The sequence below is a fragment of the Antechinus flavipes genome, chromosome 3, assembly GCF_016432865.1.
Source record: "Antechinus flavipes isolate AdamAnt ecotype Samford, QLD, Australia chromosome 3, AdamAnt_v2, whole genome shotgun sequence".
Taxonomy (NCBI): Eukaryota; Metazoa; Chordata; class Mammalia; order Dasyuromorphia; family Dasyuridae; genus Antechinus; species Antechinus flavipes.
Genome location: NC_067400.1, coordinates 566,392,899 through 566,420,211, shown reverse-complemented (window position 1 = coordinate 566,420,211; position 27,313 = coordinate 566,392,899). Strand labels below are relative to the sequence as shown.

General features: G+C 46.6%; 1 protein-coding gene across 1 annotated transcript; it reads left to right on the top strand.

The window, feature by feature from the left end:
• Positions 1-46: 46 nt before the first annotated feature.
• PPT1 (palmitoyl-protein thioesterase 1) lies at positions 47-27,297 on the top strand. Its single transcript, XM_051987771.1, is given in 10 exon segments — positions 47-237; positions 2,222-2,331; positions 4,312-4,439; positions 12,631-12,701; positions 14,119-14,221; positions 21,891-21,958; positions 21,961-21,980; positions 22,494-22,592; positions 23,664-23,735; positions 26,114-27,297. Coding segments are annotated over 10 exon segments (948 nt in total). The 5' UTR covers positions 47-83; the 3' UTR covers positions 26,237-27,297.
• The last annotated feature ends 16 nt before the right edge of the window (positions 27,298-27,313 follow it).

The following is a 27,313-nucleotide window of genomic DNA, read 5'->3' as shown; positions in this document are numbered from 1 at the left end:
GACGAGAAGTGGAAAGACCTAATTGTGATTGGGTGGTCAGAGGACCGGGGGGCGGTGCTTTCGTGACAGGAGGCTAGTTAAGGATGCGGTCATGTGATCGGATCAAGATGGCTTTCCCCAAGTTGTTTCTATTGCTGCTGAGCGCAGTGCTCTTCCGATGGCCCTCTCCGAGCTCAGGTTCCCCACTGACGGTGCCGCGAAAAGAGCCGCCGCCTCTGGTCATTTGGCACGGGATGGGTGAGCGGGGCCGGGGCGGGCGGGGGACTGCTAATAGCGGCCGCGATGCCAGCCGCTGGGGTGCCAAAAGGGGCTGCCGGGTCCCTTCTCCGAGGAAGAGCTCCCCGGGTCGGATGTCAGGAAGCCGAGAGCTGGCACTGCCCCTCCCCCCGGGGAGCCACTGCTCCTCTCGGGGTTCTCCTTTAACGAAGAGGGAGCCTTCCCGTTTCGGGAGCTTAGCAAGGTTTCCCAGGCGCTTTCCTGCCGGCAACCTTGGGAAATTCCCGCATTGAGAAAGGAAATGCCCATTGGAGGCAGCTGGGCGAAGCGGGCGGCTTGCTGCGACTCGGGCTCGCACGTAGCCCCCGACCCAGGTGCCCCAAGCAAGGATTTGGACTGGAGGTAGTTGCTGCTCGGCGCCCCAGATCCACAGACTGCAGCAGAACCGGGACCCGGGAAAGGATCCCTGGGTCAGAGATTTAGCGCTGGTGCTGATCTTAGAGACTGCACATGCCCAGAGTGGTCCCCCGGGATTCTCAGTGTCTTCCTCGTCGCAAGTCCGCTCTCTGTGACGGTGAAACCTGCTTCTGAGACCGGCATCTGATACACTAGAATCGCCATAGATCAGTAGCTAGAATAATGATCTCGTCCAACCCCCGCATCTGCAGATGAAGCAAGGTTAAGAGAGTTAACTGATACAGTGTTAGCTTCTTGAGGACAGAAATCGTATCTTTTCTTTATTTCCCAATTTCATTCACTTAGCGCAATGCTTGACACACAGTTGGTGCCTAATAAGTGTCTTCTGAGAGGTGGATTAATGTGCTACACAGTAAGTTGCAGAGCTGAGATTCGAAGCCAGGTTTGGTGACTTAAAATCCACAATTCTGTCTCCATACTTCTCTTTTGTGGACTGACAGTCATTTTCTGGGGATTAAAAAAAAGGGAAGTGAGAGCCGCCAATATTCCTTTATAGCTATGAGAAATATGGATGTGAAAGAGCTTTGTTGCCTCTAAATTACTATGCAAACATGAATTCATTCTTCCCTGGGGTAAGGAGTTTATCGCTATATATTCTGGTTCTTCTACATCTTTGGGTGGAAAAAATCCCACCCCTGGGGTTAACTTTCTGTTGGTCAGCCTCTCTGCAACTAGTTACATTTGCTTTGTAGTTTGCCAGGACGACCGGAGAAATCGGGGCTATATAAGAACATCAGTGGAGGAAGAGATTATTATCATTACTACTCCAAAAGCCCTACATGGGAAGAAAAGGTGCAGCTTGAGTAGCACTTCTTCCACGAACCCTTCCCTGATCTCATCAGGGAATTCCCATCATTTTCCCTTTTCTGCCCTTTACACTCATCACATTCTAACTTAGGGCTATTGGAAGTCCATAGAATCTAGAACTAGAAGTAGCTTTAAAGCAAATGTTAGACTTGGAAACGATCATTGATCATTTAACCCAAATGGTCTTAGTTTCATTATGGTTTACAAAATACTTATCTCAATTCATCTTCATAATACAAGAACTATCAGTTTATTAATTTGTTAATATCTTCATTATGACTCAGTGATTTGCCTGAGCTAACAGTGTTAGGAAGCAGAACCAGAACATGAACCTTGGTTCTTTTCCCAAATGTTATTCTTATTCCAGAATATCACACTGAGGATAAGAACTAATGATATCTTTCATCCCTAATCTCTTACATGTAATAATGATAAAATAATATTTACATAGGACCTTGAAGTCTCCCAGTAATTTTGTGAAATAGGTAGTATGGTAGTACTGCCAGCTAGTGAGGAATAGTTGCTCACACATTGATTACAGCTAGAAAATTTGAACCCAATTTTCCCAATCCCAAGGCCAGTGTTCTTTCTGTTGCATCAGGCTTGATAAATGATTGTATAAATTCAATCATAATTATATTATTGATACCTCATTAAATTGTTGGGGCTCCTGATGATTTCTCTATGTGATACAAAAAATTTCTTTTTTCTTCTTGTCTAGGAGACAGCTGCTGTAACCCCTTGAGTATGGGAGCCATTAAAAAATTGGTTGAGCTCAAAATACCAGGAATTTATGTGTTATCTCTGGAGATTGGGAAGACTCTGATTGAGGTAATGCACCCACAAAGCTAAGTCACTGAGGGACCTTTGCTAGACCTTTGCTAGAACTTTGAGGAGTTCATGATAAATGTATGGTTCAAAAGTGATTCATATGGTTTTGCTTTTTTCTTTTAGCATTCTTCCTGAGAAGATAATTTTATTGAAGCTTTTAGTGGCCCAAAGGAGAGACTACTAGTCTGCTAGGCTAGTGGAAGGATTTATGTTTCCTTCATGTTGAAGGAAACTGGAATCCATCTAGAATAAGAGACTTCTAGCCTGTTAGAAGATATATCTTGTCTTCACTTAAAGATGAAGAAACTAAGAACAAAGGGGACTAGTATTTGCCCAAAGATATGATTAATTAATAGCAAAGCAGTAAGTTAAAAACAGAACAGAGGAAGAGGAGAAGAGAAGTAGTCTTGGAGAGGGTTTTAAACTGTTCTGTGACTGTAGAAACTTGATGTTCATAAACTCTCCTCTTTTTTTCTCCTTCCTCCTTTTCTTCCCATTCCTTTCCTTTTTCTTCCCTTTTCCTCCTTTTCTTTTGCTTTCCCTCTACCTCCTCCTCTACATATCCCTCTCTCCTCTCTTTTTTCTCTTCTCATCCTTTTCTTCATCCCTTCTCTCTCTTTCCCTTCTATTTCCTTCTCTTCCTTCCCTCCCTTCTTTCCCTTCCTACTCAACTTTCTCTTTCTCTCCTGTTTTCTCTTTTTTCTCTTCTATTCTTTCCCCCCTCCATTCTTCCTTCTCCCCTCTCCCCTTCTATCCCCTTCCCTTCTTTTCTCTCCTTTCCTTTCTTTCCCTGCCCCCTTTCTCCTCCTCCTCCTCCTCATTCCTCCCTTTCTCCTCTCTTTTTTCTCTTCTCATCCTTTTCTTCATCCCTTCTCTCTCTTTCCCTTCTATTTCCTTCTCTTCCTTCCCTCCCTCCTTTCCCTTCCTACTCAACTTTCTCTTTCTCTCCTGTTTTCTCTTTTTTCTCTTCTATTCTTTCCCCCCTCCATTCTTCCTTCTCCCCTCTCCCCTTCTATCCCCTTCCCTTCTTTTCTCTCCTTTCCTTTCTTTCCCTGCCCCCTTTCTTCTCCTCCTCCTCCTCCTCATTCCTCCCTTTCTCTTCTTCTATTCTACTTCTCTATCCCTTTCTCCCTTTTTTAATCTCTTTTCCTTCCTTTCCCTCTTATTTCCTCTCTCTTCTTCTACATCCTCTCTTCTTCCTTTCCTTCTCTTCCTCCCCTCTTCCCTTCTATCTCCTTTCCCACTTTCTTCTCCTCCCCTTTCTTGTCTCCTTCTTTTCTTCCCTTCTATCCCCTTTCCTCTTCTTTTCATTTTCTCTTTTTCATCTCCTCTTCTTTTCCATTTCTCTCCTCCTTTCCTCTGCCTCTCCTTTCCTTCTTCCTCCCCTCTTCCCTTCTATTCCCTTTCCCTCTTCTCCTTTCTCCCCTTTCTTGTTTCCTCTTCATTTCTCTCTCTCCTCTTCCTTCCTTCCTCTGCTTCTCTTTTCCCTCTTCTATCTCCTTCTCTTTCCTCCCTTTTCCTGTCCACTCCTCTTTCTTCTCCTCCTCGCCCCCTCTGCCCCCTCTTTTTTTCCTTCTCCTTTCCCTTCTCCTCCTCTATTCTCTTCTTTTCCCCCTTTGCTCTTTCCTTCTCTTCCTTCTTTTCTCCTGTCCTCTCTCTTCCTTCTTCTTCCTACCTTTCCTCCCTCCTTTTCTCCTCTATTCCCTTCCCTTCATTCCTCCCCTTTCTTCCCTGCTTCCCTTCTTTTCTCCTCTTCCCTCTTCCTCTATCCTCTTCTCTTCTTTCTTCGCTCTCCCCTTTCCTCCTCTTCCTCTCCTCTGTCCCTCTTCCCTTCTGTCTCCTTCCCCTCTTTCTGCCCTTTCCCTGCCCTCTCCCCTTTCTTCTCCTTCTCCTCTCCCTCCTCTGTGCCCTCCTTCTTCTTTCCTTCTCCTCCTCCCCTTTCCTTCTCTATCCCCCTTCTCTTTCCTATCTCCCCTTCAGGATATGGAGAACAGCTTCTTCTTAAACGTGAATCATCAGGTGGCTCTGGTGTGTGAGATGCTCGCCCAGAATCCCAAGCTGCAGCAGGGCTACAACGCCATGGGCTTCTCCCAAGGTGGCCAGTTCCTGTAAGTCCCTTTCTCTCACCTTCCTGGTTAAGGACTTTTTTGGCATTTTCACAAAAGCAGTAGCCTGTGCTCACTTGTACTAGGAACTGCAGGGTCTTTACACATGATCTCATTTGAGCTTCGAAGCACCCCAGTGGGCCAGGCCTCCCTAAGGTAATTAAGCCCATTATACAGATGAGGAAACTGAGCTCCATGAGATTAAGTGACTTGCCCAGGGTCTCCTAGCTGGTAAGTATCTGAGGCTAGATTCAAATTCGGGACTCCTGATTTTCAGTCCAGGACTACATTTGCTTTATCTCTCAAGTATCTGTTCCCCTCCATTCACTCAGTAAGGATTTTATTAAGTACCTGCTCCATGCCAGACACTGTGCAAGTGCTGGGGATACAAAGAAAGACCCAGCCTTCGAGAAGCTCCGGCTAATAAAGGAGGCAGAGATGGTCTGTGGAGGGAAGGCCCTAGTCTCCAAGGCCTGGAGGAGGTGGCTCAGAGGAGCCTGGGGGATGGGCAGAGGCAGTCCCAGCAGGGAGGACGGGGCTGGTCTGTGATTCTGGCCGAGGCCCTTCACCTTGCAGTCTTGTCTTCCTCATCTACAGAACGAGCACAAACAGGAGAACTGTTCGGTTCTGCAAATATGTATTATATCTAGGATATACTGCAACATACTTAACATATATAGGACTGCTTGCCATCTTGGGGGGCGGGGTGGAGGGAGGGAGGGGAAAAAACGAAACATAAGCGAGTGCAAGGGATAATGTTGTAAAAAATTACCCTGGCATGGATTCTGTCAATACAAAGTTATTATTAAATAAAATAAAATTAAAAAAAAAAAAAAGAACGAGCACAGACCCATAGTAGCTGGCCCATTGGGGTGAAAGGGGCATGTTGGGGTGCAAGAAGAATATAAAAAGGGCTTCGGCTTATGAAGGGCTTTGAATGCCAAATGGAGCATGTAGTATTTGCTCCTGGGGCCAAGAGGGAGCCACTGGGGTTTATAGACTGAAGTAGGGAGAGCACCGAGATGGGTGGGCCCAGTGGCAGAGTCCAGACCCAAGGTGATGAGGGCCTGCGTCGGGGTGGCAGTTCACTGGAAAGGTCACAAGGGTAATGTCCTAGCAAGAGAGAGCCCTGGCTAGTGAGCCCAGGATGCCCAGAGAATGTGGGTCCTCAGCAAGGAGCGGGGAGTGAAGAAGGGGGAGCATGGCAGGGATGGAGAGGAGTTTGGTTTGGGGAGTGTTGGGTTTAAGATGTCTACAGGACATCTGAGTCCTGCCTCTACAGGGTAGTTGGAGATGTGAGTTGGACTAGACAAATCAATCTGAGAGACATCAGTGCAGAAAGAATTGAAATCACAGGAGTGAAAGGGCATGCAACCAGAGAGGGCCCAGGGCCGAGAGAACATGGGTGAACGGGATGAGGGAGAGGGAGCAAGAGCAGTCTAAGTGGGATGAGGACGGAGACCGAGCGGGATGAGGATAGAGAGTGAGCAGGAGCAGTCTGAGTGGGATGAGGATGGAGAGCGAGCAGGAGCAGCCTGAGTGGGATGAGGATGGAGACTGAGCGGGATGAGGATGGAGACTGAGCGGGATAAGGATGGAGACCCAGTGGGATGAGGATGGAGACCGAGTGGGATAAGGATGGAGAGTGAGCAAGAGCAGTCTGAGTGGGATGAGGGAGAGGGAGCAGGAGAATTGGGAGGGAGAATGTTAAGGAGGGAAGAAGCTTTGCAGTATCGGCCTTTGCAGATGTCCAGGAGAATGAGCATTGAGGAAAGGTCATTAGATGTGGCAGTTGAGAGAGCGCTGGTAACTTTGGAGGAGATGTTTTTGGCGGGATGGTGGAGCCAGAGATCAAACTCTCTGTAAAAAGACAGTGACTTTAAAGAAAGCTGAAGCACCCATCCATCCTTTTCTGGGACATAACCCACAAAATGAAGAAAACTGGGAGGGAAGTGATGGTTATTGAGGAAGGGAGGAAGGGGAAACAGGCAGTAGAGAGGCTAAGTACATGTGAGGGGGACAATGGGCTGAAGGAGACAGGTGGGATGGGGTCACTCTGTGGATTAGCCGGGGCGGGGGGGGGGGTGGGGGTGGGGGTGGAGAGACAGCAGTGGTTCCTGAAATACAAGCAGGAGAGAAGGGTGGGCGGCCAATTTGCCATGAGGCAGTGTTCTGGCCTGAGCCTTCTCTTCATAAATGTGGCTTCTGAGGACTGCTCCAGTCCATGGTCAGTCACAGGCCAGGTCCAGGACCCCACAGAACCCTACTTTGCCACTCACTTGACAACGTGGCTCAGCTGTGGCTGTATCTAGTCTCTTCCTTTGCTCCTCCAGAAGTTGTCCTGCAGTTGTGTGACCCCCTCCTTGGGGCCCTGGGGGCCAGAGTCAGAAAGTGTCTGGGGTCAGATCTGTGCTCAGGAAGGAGTCCCTTCTGATGCTCTGTTCCCCCCTTCCCCCAACAGTCCAGGTTTTATTTCCTAATTTTCTTTTAATTGTTTGTTGTATGACAGCCTCTTCTAGATCTCGGGGTTACTCTCATGCCTTGAAGAGGAGCAAGGGGAGGATTTTAAGGGAAGGGTTTAACAATTTATAAATAAAGTTGATTTTCTTTCCTTGATTTATGTTTCTTCCTCTATGGCCAGCTCAGTGTCCTGCTCCAGGCCCAGGCTGCCCTGGGGCTGTTCCTGGTAGTTCCCTGATAGGCTGGCTCTGAGGCTACCTAGCTGGGACTGTCTTAGGGGAACTAAGTGGGCAATTGACCTTGGAGGGAAGCTGCTGCAAGGAATAGGCACAACATGGGGGGATAAAGGGCACCTGGGGGGCAGCCCGGGACCGTAGGAAACGGGTTTCCTTTGAATCCTGGGGACCGGGTGCAAATCCTGCCACATCACATCTCCATGACTTTTCATAAGTGGCCCCTAGTTTCATGGCTGCGGGGGTCCCTAATACTTCCTGTGGCATGGCAGAGGCTTCTTTGCGCCCTGGGGTCTTTTCTAAAAAGTGGAGAAAATCTGGGACCTGGTTCCTCTGAAAGCTCAGGCTTGAGCTTGAGCCAGTGACCCCTTCTTGGGCTCTGTGATTTTTTTTTTTTTAAATAACTTTTTATTGATAGAACTCATGCCAGGGTAATTTTTTACAACATTATCCCTTGCATTCACTTCTGTTCTGATTTTTCCCCTCCCTCCCTCCCTCCATCCCCTCCCCCAGAGGGCAAGCAGTCCTTTACATGTTGAATAGATTATAGTATATCCTGGATACAATATATGTGTGCAGAACTGAACAGTTTTCTTGTACAGGGAGAATTGAATTCAGAAGGTATAAATAACCGGGAAGAAAACTGCAAGCAGTTTATATTCATTTCCCAGTGTTCTTTCTTTGGGTGTAGCTGCTTCTGCCCATCTTTGGTCAATTGAAACTGAATTAGCTCTTTTTATCGAAGAGATCCACTTCCATCAGAATACATCCTCAAACAGTATCATTGTTGAGGTATATAATGATCTCCTGGTTCTGCTCATTTCACTCAGCATCAGTTCATGTAAGTCTCTCCAAGCCTCTCTGTATTCATCCTGCTGGTCATTCCTTACAGAACAATAATATTCCATAACGTTCCTATACCACAATTTACCCAGCCATTCTCCAATTGATGGGCATCCATTCATTTTCCAGTTTCTAGCCACTACAAACAAGGCTGCCACAAACATTTTGGCACATACAGGTCCCTTTCCCTTCTTTAGTATCTCTTTGGGGTATAAGCCCAGTAGAAACACTGCTGGATCAAAGGGGTGCACAGTTTGATAACATTTTGAGCATAGTTCCAAATTGCTCTCCAGAATGGCTGAATGTGTTCACAATTCCACCAACAATGTATCAGTGTCCCTGTTTTCCCACATCTCCCAACATTCCGCATTATCTTTCCCTGTCACTCTAGCCAATCTGACAGGTGTGTAGTGGTATCTCAGAGTTGCCTTAATTTGCATTTCTCTGATTAATAATGATTTGGAGCATATTTTCATATGTCTATAAATAGTTTCAATTTCTTCGTCTGAGAATTGTCTGTTCATATCCTTTGACCATTTATCAATTGGAGAATGGTTTGATTTCTTATAGAGTCAATTCTCTATATATTTTGGAAATGAGGCCTTTATCAGAACCTTTGATTGTAAAAATGTTTTCCCAGTTTATTATTTCCCTTCTAATCTTGTCTGCATTTGTTTTGTTTGTACAAAAACTTTTCAATTTGATATAATCAAAATTTTCTATTTTGTGGTCAATAGTGATCTCTAGTTCTTCTTTGGTCATAAATTCCTCCCTCTTCCACAGGTCTGAGAGGTAAACTATCCTATGCTCTTCCAATTTATTTATAATCTCATTCTTTATGCCTAGGTCATGAACCCATTTTGACCTTATCTTGGTGTACGGTGTTAAGTGTGGGTCAATGCCTAGTTTCTGCCATACTAATTTCCAATTTTCCCAGCAATTTTTGTCAAATAGTGCATTCTTATCCCAGAAACTGGGGTCTTTGGGTTTGTCAAACACTAGATTATTAAAGTTATTGGCTGTTTTGTCCTTTGAACCTAACCTATTCCATTGATCAACTAGTCTATTTCTTAGCCAATACCAGATGGTTTTAGTAACTGCTGCTTTATAATATAATTTTAGATCTGGTACAGCTAGGCCACCTTCATTTGATTTTTTTTTCCCATTAATTCCCTTGAAATTCTTGACCTTTTGTTTTTCCATATGAACTTTGTTGTTATTTTTTCTAGTTCATCAAAGTAGTTTTTTGGGAGTCAGATTGGTATAGCGCTAAATAAATAGATTAGTTTAGGTAGTATTGTCATCTTTATTATATTTGCTCACCCAATCCAAGAGCATTTAATATTTTTCCAGTTGGTTAGATCAGACTTAATTTGTGTGGAAAGCGTTTTGTAGTTTTGCTCATAAAGTTTCTGATTTTCCCTTGGCAGATAGATTCCTAAATATTTTATACTGTCAGTCGTCACTTTAAATGGAATTTCTCTTTGTAACTCTAACTGTTGGGTTTTGTTAGTGATATATAAGAATGCTGGTGACTTATGTGGGTTTATTTTATACCCTGCAACTTTGCTGAAGGTGTGGATTGTTTCTAATAACTTTTTGGTAGAGTCTCTGGGGTTCTCTAAGTATACCATCATATCATCAGCAAAGAGTGATAATTTGGTTTTCTCATTGCCTGTTCTTATTCCTTTAATCTCTTTCTCAACTCTTATTGCCAAAGCTAGCATTTCTAATACAATATTAAATAGTAACGGTGATAGTGGGCAACCTTGTTTCACTTCTGATCTTATTGAGAATGGTTGTAGTTTGTCTTGGGTTCTGTGATTTAAGGGAATTTTAAGATCGCCACCTGTGACCCCTCCCCACTCTTGGCTTTAACCCGGGACTGATCAGAGGAGCAGCACCCACTGAGCCAGCCCGGCTCTGCCTCTTGTTGCCCCTGAAGTCTTGGGTAAAACCACTCGGCCTCCAGCTGTACAATTGGGAGGGGGCAAAGTCTGGCTGGTGGAAGGCTGAGACTTGGAGGCAGGAAGACTTGATTCAGAGGCCTCCAGCAGTGACGGGCTGTGTGACCCTGGGCTCCTGGGACTGGGTCTTGTACAAACTTCCCCCTAACCTCTGCCTGGGCTCATCTGTAGGTGAGGTTCCTTCTGGAGAGAGAAGGAAAGAGAGGAAGGGAGAAAGGGACAGAGACACACAGAGCTAGAGGAGGAGACAGACATAGAGATGAGGAAGGGAGGGAGGGGGAGATGGAGGATACCGAGAGAGAGATAGAGGCAAGAGGGAGGGACGGGGGGGGGGGGGGGGGGGGGGGGGGGGGGAGGGGGAGACAGAGGATGAAGAGAAACAGAGACACTGACAGAGATAAGAGGGAGGGGGAGAGAGACACAGAATGAAGAGAGATGCAGAAAGAAGAGATCCCGCTATTGAGAGGCTTCTGTTTTAGAACGTGGCATCTTTGCCAAGACAGTTGGGGTTAAGTGACTTGCCCAGGGTCACACAGCTAGGAAGTGTTAAGTGTCAGATGTCAGGGGTCTCCTGATTTCTTTCCTCCTCACTGCTTCTTTAGGTTCTATCTGTGAGCTTGCTTTTACACCATTTTGATCACTGAATTTCAGTACCATTGGTTTCCCTTGTGATCCCCTGCATTTTATTTTATTCATCTAAAACCCTGATTCTGAGGGAGCGTCCACGGGCTTTCCCAGACTGCCCTGGGGTCCAGGACCCACCCAAGGCCGCGTGGTTAAGGACCAGGGAGACAGATCCTCTAGCGGAGACAAGTTGGGGGGGAGGGGTTAGGGTGAAAGACTGGGCCCAAAGTGGCCTTCGGGTTCGGGGAGCCAGGCCCTGGAGGTGTCTCCAGGTGGGGGTGGGGCAGCAGAATGCTCGGGGCTGGGGAAATGCCTCGAGCAGCCCTGGGCGGCTCAAAGGGGAAGTGGGGGAGGGGATGGGAATGGGGATGGATCGGGTGGCCAACTTCTGTTTGGGGTTTAGTCACGTGAGATAAACCAGCTCCGGTAAATTGGATTGTTCTTTTAATCTGCTCAAGGGTAAAAATAGTAGGGACGCCTTCTCTTTAGAGGATTAAGCAGGGATTAGGCTTGTTCTATTCAGTCCTCGGGCGAGTTGGGAGGATAGAGAGGCAGATTTAGATTTGATGTGAGGGGAGAACTTTATTTAACCTCGAATTTAAAAAATTTCTTTTGAATTTTATTCTGAACCTGAGAATGAAATAAAAAGAGCAGTTCCTTATCCATTATAAAACAGGAGAGGCTTGTAAAGGAAGTTGCAAATTTCTGCCCATAGTAAATTCAGCTCCCCCTTTGAAGGCTCAGAAGGAGCAAAGTAGAATGGGCACTTTTAGCTGGTGACCTCAAGCTGGGGCTGGAGGGCTCTTTGTTAGAGGCGTTGAAAGAGGAACTCATCAGGCATAGGTCAGTCAGCAAACTTTTATTAAGCGCCTACTATGTGCCAGCCAAGAAAGGCAGAAACACAATCTCTGTCCTGAAGAAATTCATATTTTAATAGGAGATATAGCATGCAAACAGCCAGGTCCATACCAAACATTTACACACCTCGGTTCACACATCTCAGATTGGTTAAGGTGACAGGAAAAGATAATGATAAATATTGGAGGGGATTCGGGGAAACTGGGAGACTAATACATCGTTGGTGACGTTGTGAACTGATCTAGTCATTCTGGAGAGCAATTGCACAAAGGATTATAAAACAATGGACACCCTCTGATCCAGCTGTAAATCTGCTGGGTCTGTATCCCAAAAAGATCCTAAAAAGGGAAAAGACCCACATGTGCAGAAGTATTTGTAGAAAGGATGAGCAGGCTGATTTCAGAAAAACCTGGAAAAGCCTACATGAACTTGGGGAAGTGAGCAGAACCAAGAGAATATTTTACACAGCAACAAGACTATACAATGATCAACTGAAGGATTTGACTCTATTCAACAATGATTCAAGCCAATTCCAGCAGATCTGAGATGGAAAATGCCATCAGTATTCAGAGAAGACTATGGGAACTGAATGTGGATCAAAGCATAGTATTTTGACCTTTTTGTTGTTTGTCTGCTTGGGTTTTTTTTCCTTTTTGTGTTTTTTTCCCCCTTTTGATCTGATTTTTCTTGCTTAGCATAATGAATATAGAAATATGTTTAGAAGAATTGCACAGTTTAACCTATGTCAAACTGCTTGCTATCTATGGGAGGGGGAGAGGGAGAAAAGGGAGAAAAATTTGGAAGACAATGCAAAGGTAAATGTTAAATTAATTTTACAAGTATTTGGGAAAACAATACTATTAAATTTTTTTAAAAACCCAAGATTCTTAGGATATAATAATATACGTGTTATGTTAATATTATATATTAATTATATGTTATATGTTATTATATAACATAATGATATATACAACTAATATATATAAAATATATATTAATTATATTAAAAGCCAATCTCAGAGGGAATGCGTAAACAGAGGTTGAGAGTGGGTAGGGACCTTCCAGAAGGCAGGCTTTGGTGAGTGTGTCCTCTAGGTTCTCTTGCAGCTCCAAAATTCATGATGGAGGACAAGGAAGGGCTGTCGAGAGGGCTTCCCCTTTTCACCTTGCTTCCTTTAAACACGCTAACATTCATGTTTCTCTCCACAGGAGGGCAGTGGCGCAGAGATGTCCATCACCTCCCATGATCAATCTGATTTCCGTGGGTGGACAGCATCAAGGTAATTCCTGCTTTCTTCCCTGGCTCCTTCTGGCCTCTGGTCTCCCTGGGCTTCAGGCCAGAACAAAAACCTAGGAACCCCAGTGGGGTCAGCAGCCAATTTGATGATAGAGGCGAACCAGAATTAGCTCAGCTCTTGGTTTCTCCAGGACAATAAGGGATTCATCAATCACTGCTTGAGCTAAAGGCCTTCCCATCGGTACCTCTGACCCAATGGAGGATGGGGAGGGAGAGGGGGGAAGCTTCTGAGGCTTCTGACTTAGAGAACTTGTTCTACTTTTTTTTTTAATTGTAGTTTTTTATTTACAAACATATGCATTTTCTCAGCATTGACCCTTGCAAAGTCTTCTGTTCCAACTTTTCCCCTCCTTCCCCCAGATAGCAGTAGACCAATACATGTTAAATGTGTATATGTTAAATCCAATATGTGCATACATATTTATACAGTTACCTTGCTACTCAAGAAAAATCGGATATAGAAAGAAGGTAAAAATAACCTGAGAAGGAAAATAAAAATGCAAACAATAACAGAAAGAGTGGAGATACTCGCTTTACTTTTAGTTTATAGTTTCTGAAGCTCGCCCTTACTGCTCTGGACGTTGGGAAGCAGGCCTGGAATGTTAAAATTTGGCCCGGCAAAGGTTGGCCCTTGGTCTGCTGCCTTCGAGTTATTTGGGGGTTTGTGTGGAGATGGCTGCAGTTGACCCCCAAAGCTGGGTCTTCATGAATAGCTCTGTGAGGACCCCAGGGATGGCCTGAGAGCTGGGAGGTCCTGGCTGAGTGATGTCAAGCTCTGGGAGAATTTGGGGGCTGATCTGTCCTCAAGGAGACAGCGGGGGGGGCTCAGAGGATAGAGCACTGAGTTCTAATCTGGCCTCAGACACTGCTGTGACTGTAGGCAAGTCACCTGACCTTAATGCACTGGAGAAAGAAAGGGCCAGAAAGCCCCATGGAGAGTACAGGTGACTTAGGGGATCACAAAGACTCAGTCAGGACTAAACAGCAATTACAGAGTGTCTAGGAAAGAATCCCCGGGGGCCCTCATGGCCTCATGAAAACTACCTATGAACATCGACTACCTCCTCTTGTATTTTTATGTTGGATTCTTATTTTCCAATTATATTTTAATCTGATACAGCTTTGACACTAAGGCTCAGGCTTCTTTTTCACTCATGATTCCTTTTCACCTGAGAAATCTTTACATTACCATATATATAGGTGTATATATATATATATATATACCTATACCAATCAACCATAATTTCTGGTAATAAACCATAATTCCACGACCTCCATGTTCAGTTTTGCTCTGGACAGCTCCAGCGTTATCCATTTGTTTTCCTGGGATTCCAGGAGCGATCTGGCCCTTTTGTGGCTGGTCCCACAAGTGAATGCATGTGCTCGTTCTCTTGCTGCAGGTGTGTACGGGCTGCCTCGTTGTCCAGGGGAGAGCTCTCATATTTGTGACTGGCTCAGGAAAACGCTGAACGTGGGCGCCTACACCAAGGGTGTCCAGGAACGGTAGGTTCTGTCAGTGCCAAGCCCAAGGAGCTTCTACTCCCAGGCAGGTGCTATTGGGAGAAAACAGATGCGAAAGAAATGGCCTGCTCCGCAGGCCTCGGACCTTGCTGCTGTTACTGCCCAGGGGAGGGGCGGCCCCCAGGATGCTGCTGGTATTTCCAGGAAATACCTGGCAAAAAAACTAGCTGTGGAACCCCGGGCAAGTCACTTCACTCTGTCTGCCTCAGGTTATCTGGGAGAGGAAATGGCAAACCGGTCCAAGGTTTTTGCCAAGAAAATCCCAAATGGGGTCAAGAAGAGTCTAAACAATCACTATTGATCAGAGAAATGCAAATTAAGATAACTCTGAGATATCACTACACACCTGTCAGATTGGCTAAGATGACAGGAAAAAATAATGATGAATGTTGGAGGGGATGCGGGAAAACGGGGACACTGATGCATTGTTGGTGGAGTTGTGAACGAATCCAGCCATTCTGGAGAGCAATCTGGAATTATGCCCAAAAAGTTATCAAACTGTGCATACCCTTTGATCCAGCAGTGTTTCTATTGGGCTTATACCCCAAAGAGATACTAAAAAAGGGAAAGGGACCTGTATGTGCCAAAATATTTGTGGCAGCCCTGTTTGTAGTGGCTAGAAACTGGAAAATGAATGGATGCCCATCAACTGGAGAATGGCTGGGTAAATTGTGGTATATGAATGTTATGGAATATTATTGCTCTGTAAGGAATGACCAGCAGGATGAATACAGAGAGGCTTGGAGAGACCTACATGGACTGATGCTAAGTGAGATGAGCAGAACCAGGAGATCATTATACACTTCGACAACGATATTGTATGAGGATGTATTCTGATGGAAGTGGATTTCTCTGACAAAGAGACTTAACTGAGTTTCATTGGATAAATGATGGACAGAAACAGCTACACCCAAAGAAGGAATACTGGGAAATGAATGTGAACTATTTGATTTTTGATTTTCTTCCTGAGTTATTTTTACCTTCTGAATCCAATTCTCCCTGTGCAGCGGGAGAACTGTTCGGTTCTGCAAATATGTATTGTATCTAGGATATACTGCAACATATTTAACATATATAGGACTGCTTGCCATCTTGGGGGGGGGAGGAGGGAGGGAGGGGAAAAAACGAAACATAAGTGATTGCAAGGGATAATGATGTGTAAAAATTATCCTGGCATGGATTCTGTCAATACAAAGTTATTATTAAATAAAATTAAATTAAAAAAAAAAAAAAAAAAAAAGAAGAGTCTAAACAACAGCCCCCTAATTATGCCCCAGACTGGACCTCCCCTTGCAAAGCTCACCCAGCTCCTAGGGGCATAGAGCTGAGAGGTGTCCTAGAGGTCAGCTGGTCTAAACCCCGTCTTTGAAGATGGAGAAACTGAGGCACCGGAGCCTCCATGTCTTGGTCCAAGACCACGAGGGAATAAGTGACAGGTGATTTGAATCAGGATTTCTTGAACTCTCAGCCAGCATTCTTTCTACCATTTGTCTAATTCTTTAGGCAATAAGAAGCTTCAGTGGACACACCTTAATAGAAAATGTGTCATCGTGTAAACATATAAAAAGAAAAATGGAAGGGGGAATCTTTTTTTTTTTTAATTATAGCTTTTTATTTACAAGTTATATGCATGGGTAATTTTACAGCATTGACAGGTTGCCAAACCTTTTGTTCCAGTTTTCCCTTCCTTCCCCCCATCCCTGCCCCCAGATGGCAGGTTGACCACTACATGTTAAATATGTTAAAGTATTAATTAGATACAATATAAGTATGCATGTCCAAACAGTTATTTTGCTGTACAAAAAGAATCGGATTTTGAAATAGTTCCTGTGAAGGAAATAAAAAATACAGATAGACAAAAATAGAGGGATTGGGAATTCTATATAATGGTTCATAGTCATCTCCCAGAGTTCTTTCGCTGGGTGTAGCTGGTTCAGTTCATTACTGCTCCATTGGAACTAGCTTCAGTCATCTCATTGCTGAAGGTGGCCATGTCCATCAGAATTGATTATCATATAGTGTTGTTGTTGAAGTATGTAATGATCTCCTGGTCCTGCTCGTTTCATTCAGCATCAGTTCATGTAAGTCTCTCCAAGCCTCTCTGTATTCATCCTGCTGGTCATTTCTTACAGAACAATAATATTCCATATCATTCAGATACCACAATTTACTCCCATTCTCCAATTGATGGGCATCCACTCAGTTTCCAATTTCTGGCCACTACAGAGAGGGCTGCCACAAACATTCTTGCATATACAGGTCTCTTTCTGGAAGGAGGAATCTTTGAGAATTATGATGAAAAGGGGAAAATCACTAAACAAACTGGGATAGAGAGATTGTAAAAGACTTATGCCAGTTTGTCCCTGCCAGACTGCCATCACCTGGAAATGTGTTTCTTCCTGAACCTGGTTCTCCAGGATTTCATTGTTCCACTAACTAAAACCCTTTGGCTGCTGTCACCCAGCCAACTCCATGTCCCTTGAACTGTCTCATAATTTAGCTCACATTTCTCTTTGTTTACAAGTGACTTTGTCAGCTAAAACCTAGATAATTCTTCTCAGGGCTTTTAGTTTGGCAGAGCCTGTAACTCCCAGCGATTGCTGCTTCCCTTTCTAAGTGTCCACAAACCCTCCATCCAGTAATCAGGGGAGAGATTTGGCCAGGTGAGCATCAGGGTTGGGCTGTAGTTTCCCATCGCCTGTCTCCATCCCCTGGCCCTTTCTGAGTGGCAGCCAGTCCCCAGAGATAGATGGCAGAGGCCCTGCTGATCTTCCAATACCCAGTTCTTTTGGGTCTGGGCCTGGAAGCTGGGAGCCCCTCCATTATTTGGGCATTCCATTCTCTGGGGGTGTTTGTTTTGCTCAGGTCTTTCCAGTAGTAAGACCCAAATTCTAATTGAGGAATAAGATAGGACAGTGGGATGGAGTGAGGGGAGACTGTGCCTTGGACTTAGAAGCCGGATTCACGTTTTGGTGGCGTTCCTTACTGGCTGTTCCCTCTGGAAGTCATCGGGCAGTGGGGACACGCGCCCTGGCTTGGAGGCAGGAGGATGTCTCTATTTCCTCATCTGTAGTAATAGGCCCAACTTCACGGCTTGTTGGGAAGCTCAGTGTGAGCACCTGCTGGGAAGGCGGCCCTCTGGGGCTTGGCAACCAGACTCTCCTCGCTGGGCTGCCGCTGGCAGGGTTAGAGCCTGGGAGTGGGCACTGCCTGGCATTCGCATTCCCCAGGAGTTGGCACAAAGTAAGCCCCACGCCGACCTTTTCCTTTCATCCTAACATTGCTCTTTCTTGTGGGCTGACATCGCGCCCCTTTACTGGCAGCCTCTTTGGGCTGGAGTGGAAACACGCCCTTGCAGGTCCTTGCCAGGCTAAAAAGGCTTTGGAGTTTTTCTTGTCCACTCGCCAGTGAAGGCCATCTGCTGGGCTGGGGAGGGATGGGCTGCAGCCTGGGGTGCCCCACCAAGGTGGCCACAGAGCCTGAAAGACCCAGACGGGACGTGATGGGTCCTTGGTGACCTTGATAATGTTTATGTTCTAAATGCACCTTCAGATGTGCCCTTGTTTGCTGTCCTTCGCACTTGCCCTGAGCCACAGCTAACTTCAAGTGCCCACCTTTCTGCGGTCCCTCTCCTTCATTGTTCCTACACGTTCTTTACCGATTGCCGCCCCTGGACATCCGTTCCTTTGCTTCGTTGGGACCTTTCAGGAGCCCAACGTCAGTGTTTCATTCATGAGAGTCTCCCCTCACTCTCTTTAGAGTTCTCTGGCCGTGTGGGTCGTCCCCAGCTTTTCTCTGCACTTTAGAGCCATTTTCTGAAATACCCATTGACCAGCAAGTTCTGGCTTTCATGTGGAAGAGACATTGGTCCTGTCTAGTCCCAGAGGGCAGAACTGGGAGCTGTGGAGAGGCTGCAGATTCTGACCAAGCGTGAGGTGCTCTTGGGGACAAGCTAGGAAGTCCCTGAGAAGGAACATCTGCAGGATGGAGGGACTTGAGCGTGCCTTTGGAGGATTGGGAGAAAAATTAAGGGGTCTTTAGCCGACCAAGGAGAAGACTTAGGGTGGGGGAGGCACAAGCTTTGTTAAGTGCTTGAAGGAGTAGTATGAAAGCAGGATTAGATTTCTGCCACTTAGACCGAGAATCAGGAACCATGAGCCTCAGTTTTGTCATCTTTAAAATGGGAAAAAACTACTTGAATCTTCATCGGGTGGTTGTGAAGAAAGCCCTTGGTGAAACTTAGCAGTTCCTCAGGAAGCTGTTTTTTATCCATATTCTTCCTCAGCCTGCCTGCCTCTGTAGCCAACAGATCTCTCCCATAAGCCTTCACAGGGAAAGCCCATCGCCCCTTGGGTCCTGGCCAGCCCCACGCCACCCATCCTTTCCTTCCTCCGGGGGCACGTTTCCCACTCTGAGCCCTTCTTTTTATAACTGCTCCTCCTCACTGATCCTTCCCTGCCTTTAAACACCTCTCTCTGGAAAACTTTGGACTCTGCCCTGTAACGTCCCTAACAAGTGACCACTTCTAGCCATTGATCAATCTTCTCTTTCCTTTCATTGCCGGCTAAATACGAGGTAGTCCCCCTCTTCACTGTCTCTCCTCCCAGCCCCTGTGGTCTGGCTTCCACGCCCAGCACTCCACCCAAAACCACATTATCAGAAATCATCCTTGGTTTTCTTTAAGAAAAAAGGTTTTCATTGATATCTTTTGTTTTATCACCTGGCTATTCCCCTCTGTCATTGCTCCTCCTCCTTCCAGAGAGCCTTTGATCATAACAAAGAAACAAAACAAATTTCAGCCAAACCACTGAGGCGTGAGAAGAATTTGTTCTGTGCAGAGCGGCGGGGGGTCCTCTCTGTCTGCTCCTGGGGTCCGGAGCTGTTCCTTGGGTCAGTGGGCTCGCTCTCAGCAGCTGGTAGTCCTGCTGGGTGCTGTTCCTGGCCCAGCCGATGTTCTTCATCTGGCTCGGATCGCCTCCTGGGGGTGCGTGGACCCTCTTCTCTCGCTCCAGACTCGGCCCTCTCCCCCTCAGTGGCCATCTCTGGGCCGATGTCCTGACCTCCTGGCTTGCAGCTCCTTGACCGGGATGTCCCACAGGATCTGAAATTCATCATGTCCAAAGCTGAACTCATTCTCTTTCTCCCAAACCCCTCTCTCTTCCTAAGACCCTGTTATTGTCAAGGGCATCCTCAGGCTCCATGTGGGTGTGTCCCCTCCCATTCTCCCCAACCCCATCCCTGGGATGTCCTGCCCATTTAACTTGCTGTTCTGCATCTCCTCCTTTCCTGGGGCACTGCCACCATTCAGCTGCAGGCCCTGGATCTCTGCGGAAGCCTTTGGGTGGCTCTGCCTGCTCCATCTAGTGCCACCTGGACTGAGCTGTCAAAAGCATCTTCCTAAAGCCCAGGACTGATCACATCGGCCAGCTCACTCTCCCCCTTTCTTCCCAAATCAGTAACCAGTGCGTCCTTATCGCCTTTAGGATCAAATATAAATCCCCTTTTGGCTATTCAGACTTTTACTTTACTGTCCACTGAAGCTTCTTATTGTCTAAACTTTTACTTATACCTTAATACCATTGCACACTGTACACAGAGGTCCTCCAACAAGACACCGCATCTCCTGACTTCAGGCACTTTTGTCGGCTGTCCCCCATGTCTGGAATGTTCTCCTTTCTTGTCTTTGTCTCCTGGCTTCCTTCAAGTCCCCGCTGAAATCCCTCCATCCACCAGAAACTTTTCCCAATCCCCCTTGATGCTAGTGCCTTGTTATGTGTTCTGTTTGTACCAAGTTGTTTTCTTGTTTTCTTCCCTATTAGACTGTGAGAGTATGGACTGCTTTTTATCCTTTCTTTGCATCTCAGTAAATAAATGCTTGTTGTCTGACTTCTTGATGAATATTTTTCTTTATAAATCATACTGGTCATTTCTTACAGCACAATGATATTGCGTTACATTCATGTACCACAGCCTGTGTAGCCTTTCCCAATCAATGAGCATTTACTTAGTTCCTAATTATTAGCAGCATATCACAGAAAATGCTGCTAAAAAATATTTTGGTGTTTACGAAACCTGTTCTTCAAGCCCTGGAAGCTCTGGAATGGACATTTTAGTTACTTTATTTGCATAATTGAAGATTATTCTCTAAAATGGTCATATTAATTTTCCGCTCTATCAACAATGCATCAGTGCACCTATCTTTCTAAAATCCCTCCAACATTGACTGTTCCCCTCTTTGAAAATTTGCCGAATGTAAGGTGAGACAGCAGATTTGTGTTTTTCTTGTTAGTAATTTGGAGCATTCTTTCCTATGGTTGGAAAGAGTTTGCAATTCTTTTTTGAATTGTTTTGTTCTTATCTCTTGACCACTTCTCAATGGGGAAGACTATTATTTTCTTGTCATATCCAAAGATGAAAGCTCTTCAAGCCCTCCTTTTCTGTGACCTCTCTGTAATATTTGACAAGCATCCATCCCTCTCTCCTTGATTATTGTCTGCTTAGCTGAATGAAATCCCACCTCTTCCCCTCGCTCCAGCCAGATCCTTCCTGTCCTTCCCGATGCAGCTCAGTCTCCCCCACCCTGGACTCTTCCTTGTACAGTGTTCCCTCAGCCTCACGTTCTTTTTTCTGATCATCCGAAGTGCAATTGGCCCCTTATTTTAAGCTGCCTCCTCTGATTATTTTCTATAGAAGGCTTGTCTTTCCAAAGGAGAAATAGGGGATGCTGTCGGAGAGGGGGACTTAGACCAAATGCGCGCTGTGGTTGTGGGGTTCGGCGACAACGTGGAAGGAGCGCAGAAAACTTGGGGAGGTTCCCAGCTAGAAACTCTAGTTTGGTGGTGGGCAAGTTCTAAAAGGTTCATTTTCGTCACCTGTCAAGAGGGGATATTTGCCTGCCAGGCCTCTGAGGCTCTGTGTGTGTGTGTGTGTGTGTGTACGTTTAGTAGTATTCTTTTTAATAGTAGTTGGCCAAGGAAAGTGGAAATCTACTCTTTGTTTTTACTCAAGGAAGACTGGAGGAGGCTTCAGGGCAGGGGGCAGGGGCGGTGGTGAGAATATGCTGCAAAGGGAAGTGAACATGCGTCATGCCCAACTAACAGAGGAGGAATCATGCATGATAGGCAGCAAGATGGTGCAGTGGGCAGAGCTCTGAGCTTGGAGTCAAACACCAGGGTTCCGATGAATTTGGACACTATCTGTGTGACTCTGGGTAACTCAGTGATGTCTGTCTGCCTCAGTCTCCCCATCTGTAAAATGGGAATAATAATAGCATTTCTCTCCCAGGGTAATTGTGAGGAGCAGCTGAGATAATACTTGTAAAGTGCTCTGTAAACTCGATGTAAAGCACTGTGTAAATGCTACCTGTGACTGCTCCATATGATAGAATCGGAGGATCGGGGTTTGTGTCCTAGCCCCCCTTTGCGCCTCTGCGCCCCTCAGCCTATATGCAGTTGTCTGTAAAATGGGGCGGCCGGCTGGGGGGAGGTCCTTGGGCCTGCTTCAGCTCCAGCTCTCACTGTGAGCAGGTGACTTAGTGGCCCCTTGTACCTGGCAGACAAGATGCTCAGTAGCTCCTGAATGTCCTTGGGCGTTGTCTCAGTGGGGGGCCTGGCTTGGGCCATGGCCTGATGCTCCTTCCTGTCCCCCCCAGCTTGGTCCAAGCAGAGTACTGGCACGACCCCATAAAGGAGGAGATCTACCGCAACAGCAGCATCTTCTTGGCGACATCAACCAGGAGAGGGTGAGTCTCGGGCGTTAGGAGCCCGGCTTCTGTCTGGGCCAGCCGTGAGGAGACGGCCTCTGCGGGGAGGGGAGAGCCACGGGGGCGTGTGGGCCAGCCTGGCCGCCCTGGCCCTGGGCTCGGAGGCCTGCCGAGCTGGTTCAGCTTCCGGTGAGCCGGGGGCTCGGCTCTGATTGTAGAATTCCACAGCCTGGCTTTGGTTTGTCCATCAGTCTCTCCTTTTTATAATGTGGATGAATAGCAGGGCATGGAGCCCAGGCAGTTCTGCCCTCAGTGAAGTCCCGGAGGAAGCAGGACTTTAAATGTTGATGCCTTGGTTGGATGGGGACAGACCTAGAGCCTGAAGGGAGCGAGAGATGGGTCTATCGTCAACAAGAGTAGGGAGGAAAAGGGCTCTTATATCCAGATGGGGAAGAGACTCCTCACACTGGGACTGGAACAAGCACCTCGCCCCCTCCCACAAAGGCCCAGCCCAAGGACCCGCCCGTCGGGTGACCCTGTTCTCTCTCCCAGGGCATCAATGAGACCTACCGGAAGAATCTGATGGCCCTGAAGAACTTTGTGATGGTGAAGTTCCTCAATGACTCGGTGGTGGACCCCGTGGATTCCGAGGTGAGGTTCTGAGGGTGTAAAAGGGGGCCCAGGGGACAGCTGGCCTGGGAAGGAGTGCCTGCAGTCTAGTTTGTGCCCAAGGTACACCCTGATAAGTGCCCACCCCAGGACCCCCCAGTTTGTGGTTCACTTTTGATGCTTGTGTGTCGTGTGGCCGAGGCAGATCATCCCTCACTCTGAGCCCCTCTCTTATCCGTACATCACAGATGATGAGGGGCTTGGGTTGCAGGAAGGGGCATTTTTAGTCATTTTTAGGAAGGGATCCCTCTCTTGCTGTGTACTCCCAAATCCCCAGTGTTGTACAGAAAATGCCCTGGGATCTTGAAGGCCAGGCCAGTATGGCCAAGGTCCTGGCAGGCTGCCCCTGGACCAGGCTCACTCAGTGAGAAACAGCCCGTGAAGGCTTCCCAAGAAGATCCGGAGTTTAGATCTTGCCTCAGACTCTTAGTTTCCTCATCTGTTAAATGGGGATAATAGTAGTATTCACTTCCCAGGGTTGTGTGAGGATTAAACCAGATTGACTTGTAAGGTGCTTTGCAAATCTTAAAGCTGTGTATTATCATCATCATGATCATAGCTTTTTTTAAACATAGCTGTCTGCTAAGATGTCAAGAGGGTTGGGATCCACACTGGAACCTCTCTCCTGAAACCATCAATATGTGAAACAGGTAGATTAATTTAGAGAGTGCTGAACTTGGGAATCAGAAGGCTGAATCTGAACCCTGCCTGAGCCAACTACTAGCAGAGTGACCCTGGGCCAGTCCCTCAGCCTTCGTTTCCTTCTCCCCAGAGTGCTCCACAAACCAGAGCGTCCCATGACTTCTGGCTCTTAGGGACGTGGCATCATGAGTGTGCTGGCCTGTTACCCGGGACCCTCCTGTAGGGCAGAGGAAGGAGAGCTGGGTTTGGATTCCAAAGACCCGGGGTTGGATCTGGGACTTTGCTCTTGGCTGGTCCCCATTTCTCCACATGTAAAGAGCAGCAAGAACTTGAGACGTCTGGCCACCAGGAAAGGCTGAGTGACTGACCCGTGTCTCTTCCCTCTCTTCCCCCTGCACTCCCCTTTCCCAGTGGTTTGGATTTTACCGGAGTGGCCAAGCCAAGGAGACCATCCCCCTGCAGGACACTGCCCTGTACACAGAGGTAACGGGCAGTTATTTCTCAGATGGTGGGCACATGGGGAGGGGCTTCAAAAGTCAAGGCTAGCAAACTACAAGCCCAGCCCCTTGGATGGGGGCGGGAGGGAGGGCTGCCTGCCTCAGGCCGTCTGGGCACTTCTCTGGAGGTCCTGAGGAAATGCCCTCTGGTAGTCTGCTCCATCCCACCCGACCCTGCTCCCAGGCTTGGAAGCACTGGGGCCATCAGGCAGGCAGTCCCTGAATGCTTACTGTGTCAGCGCTTACTCAGACAGGGAGGGTGAGGGCAATGAAGGAAGGCCTTCCTGGGCCACTGCTGGAAATGTAGGCGGGGAAGAACTCCCCCGCCCCAATCATAGCTGAAAGAATAAAAAGTGCTGGGCTTGGAGTCGGAGCAAAATGTTGGCTCCCGCCCCTGCTAACCACATAATACTAGGCGAGTCACGTCTTTTCAAGCTCCGGTTTCCTCCTGTGTAAAATGGAGATTTTGCAGAGCCTACCCCACAGTATTTTGGGGGAAGTACTTTGTCAACTTTAATGCACTATCTAAATGTCAGGCTATTATTAGTCCGCCAAGTCTTGCAGTGTAGGAAGAAACACAGCATCCCTTTTTGCTCTATCAATTATTTTGTACAGAGAGATTTTGGGTTACATAGTGTGTTGGCTGTGTGCTGGCTCCCTCTGGCAGGGATTCAGAGCCAGTACTAGGCCATCTGGGAGATGGAGCACTTAGAAACTAATCTTCCCTTAAACCCCAAGTGCATAATTAATGGCCAGTGAAGAAAGGGAGTCGCCTTCAAATACTGTCAGGGTTTTCAGCAAGGGTGTGGATTTTGGTGTGGGAAGCAGAGGGGAGCCCAAGGGGGAGGGCTGGTTCCTCTAGCACAGGCTACTAGGGAATGTGGCTGGCTGCTTGTTTGGGGCTTTTACCATGGAATTCAGTTTGTTAGTATTTGGACCCCACAGCGATCACACCAGCCACTGGGCAATCATCTGTCCCAGTTCAAGTTGAAGACAGGCCAACTCAGTGACCCAGACCTCTGACTCATTTGAGAGGTGGGACAGGCCATTTGCCTGAGGCCTCTCTGGTTTTGGAAGGCACAGCCCATGTGCAATAAACCCAAGGGAAGTGGGGTAATGTTATTGCTCTGTAAAGGAACATAGAGCACTGACGTAGTGTCAGCATCTGGGTCCCTTTGGGAACCATTTCTTCCCATGTTGACTTTTCACAGGACTTGCTATGGTAGGCTTTTAGTTTTCCTCCCAATGTGGTCTTTTTTCTTTTTTTAAAAAATTGTAACTTTTTATTGACAGAACCCATGCCTGGGTAATTTTTTACATTATCCCTTGCACTCACTTCTGTTCCGACTTTTCCCCTCCCTCCCTCCACCCCCTCCCCCAGATGGCAAAGTGGTCCTATACATCCAACATGGTCTTAATTTTATGTTGCTATCTGATCACCAGCCTATTTCCTCCACATATATTTTCAGGCTGTACTGCCCATCTTTTGGGCCGACATTCTAAAAACCCAGTCACTTGACTTGTAGTTTTAGTTTGACATTACATGGATGCTGGGTTTAGCTACCATGTTTACAAGGCTGCAGGATGGGTAAGAGGAACATTGGACTCCCTCTGATGGGGACTCGAATCCCAGTTTGCTCAGTATCAGGACAGTCTGATGCTACCTATGGACAACTTTTCAGAGTACTTTTTAAATGAACAAAATAAAATAGAGGATTGCAAAGGAAACCACTTATATTGAAACAAAGATGTCCATTTCTTTCCCCATCCAAGTTCAATGGTCCTCCCTGAAATTTCTCTAGATCCCTGAGGAAGGGATAGGGTCTATGGACCCCTGGGTAAGAACTTGTCCTTTATTTACATAGAATTAAGCTTTTCAAGATGATGGCTATATGTGTGTGAGGCTGGGGTGGAGATGGGGTGTTAGGGGGGAAGGATTTTAGAGAATTCTTAGCCCCAAGGTTGAACATACAGGACCAGGGTGCTTTCTAGGCCATTTATAGAATGGATGGCTATCTTCCCTCTCTCCCTATAGCTACACATAGCCTAAACTTTTAACTGCTGAATAGACCAATTCCTCTCACGTCACAAGACAACTTGAACAGGACAGGGGCAGGAAGTTTTTGCCTTAATTTTCACAGTAAAATGGTGTCCACAATACCAGGTACCACAGTGAGCTAGGACTTAAACCCTGACTCCATGCTTACCTGCATCTGGCACAAATACAGCTCTATCCTTCTGAGCAGACTGTTTGGCTTTCTTAAAGCTAAAGGTTTAGAAGCCTTTGCCAGAAAGCTTCAGTGAGCCTTTTTCCACCAACTTGATTTTTAGTTAGAAGATTAATGCTGTTTTTACTCCCTCCAGGACCGCTTGGGGCTTAAAGAAATGGACAAAGCAGGCAAACTGGTCTTCCTGGCTGTAGAGGGGGACCACCTTCAATTCTCCGAGCAGTGGTTTTGTACAAGTCTCCTCCCATTCTTGGTGTGAAATCCTTGTTTCACTGGTTACTAACTGCAACTCTAGGCACCCCAGCCCTTCCACAGCAACTTGGGGGGAGGGGTCAATCAAGACTGTACTCTGCTCTTAGATGCAACTAACACTTCACTCCTTTCCTCATCTGACACTGTCTGAGGAGATAGAAGATCCTCATCTTATCTGCTTATTACTCAGGCCCAATCCCACTGCCATATGGTAGGGAGTACCAAGTTTCATTAGCTAATGAGCATGAGGATTGTTTTACATGTCCTTGACTGTGGTCAAACCCAATTCTAGTTATAGGCTGCTTTGCAGAAAACCAGGAGCAAAACAGTAACTTACAACCTCACAACTGCCTCTCCCTCCCTCTTCCCAGTGTGATTTGTAGGGGACCAACCTAAACTTTTAACTACAGGGATATAGTATAGAAGCACTCCGTTCAGAAATAACTCCTCCTGGCTAAAAATTAAGCCTTCTTGTCTGGATTTTCAGTTTTGCTAGTGGGGTCTTGATCAAGGGAGTAAGTTTGGCTGGTATATTGACGACTTTGGGAGCTCTGAGATTGGTAGGAATGCCTGTGTGGTGGTCTTGGCTCCTACCTTTTGAGTATATATGTTTTGGGAGTGTAGGGGGAAGGGGGGGGGAGAGGGGAAGAGGGGCACCCTGCTGTGTGGCTCACTGTGGGGAGGATACCAAAGAAAACAAGCCTTTTGGTATGAAAGGCCTATGTGGCCTGAGGAGGAGACAATAAGGTCCTGGTCCCTGGAGGATTAGACTGTTTCCAAATTGGTCCAGCTTTCACAGCTTACTCAGAATGGCTACTGAAGCCTCTCTTCTTACTGCGCTTCTATGGGAGCCATAAAAGTATTATCTTCCTTTAGACTGTGCAAAGGCTCTTAAAGCAAGAGGCACAAGTGTATCACACCCTGGAGGTGAAACAAGTGTGAGAAAGCATCTTGTCTCATAGCCATCCTTAGATTCCTGTTCTTTAGGTGGAAAAGTATGAAAGAAGAAAATGTCTAGTTTGTTTTGTTGGCTTTTCTGAAAAATAAAAATGCTGGTTTTTTACCTTGTGTCAGTCTTTTAACA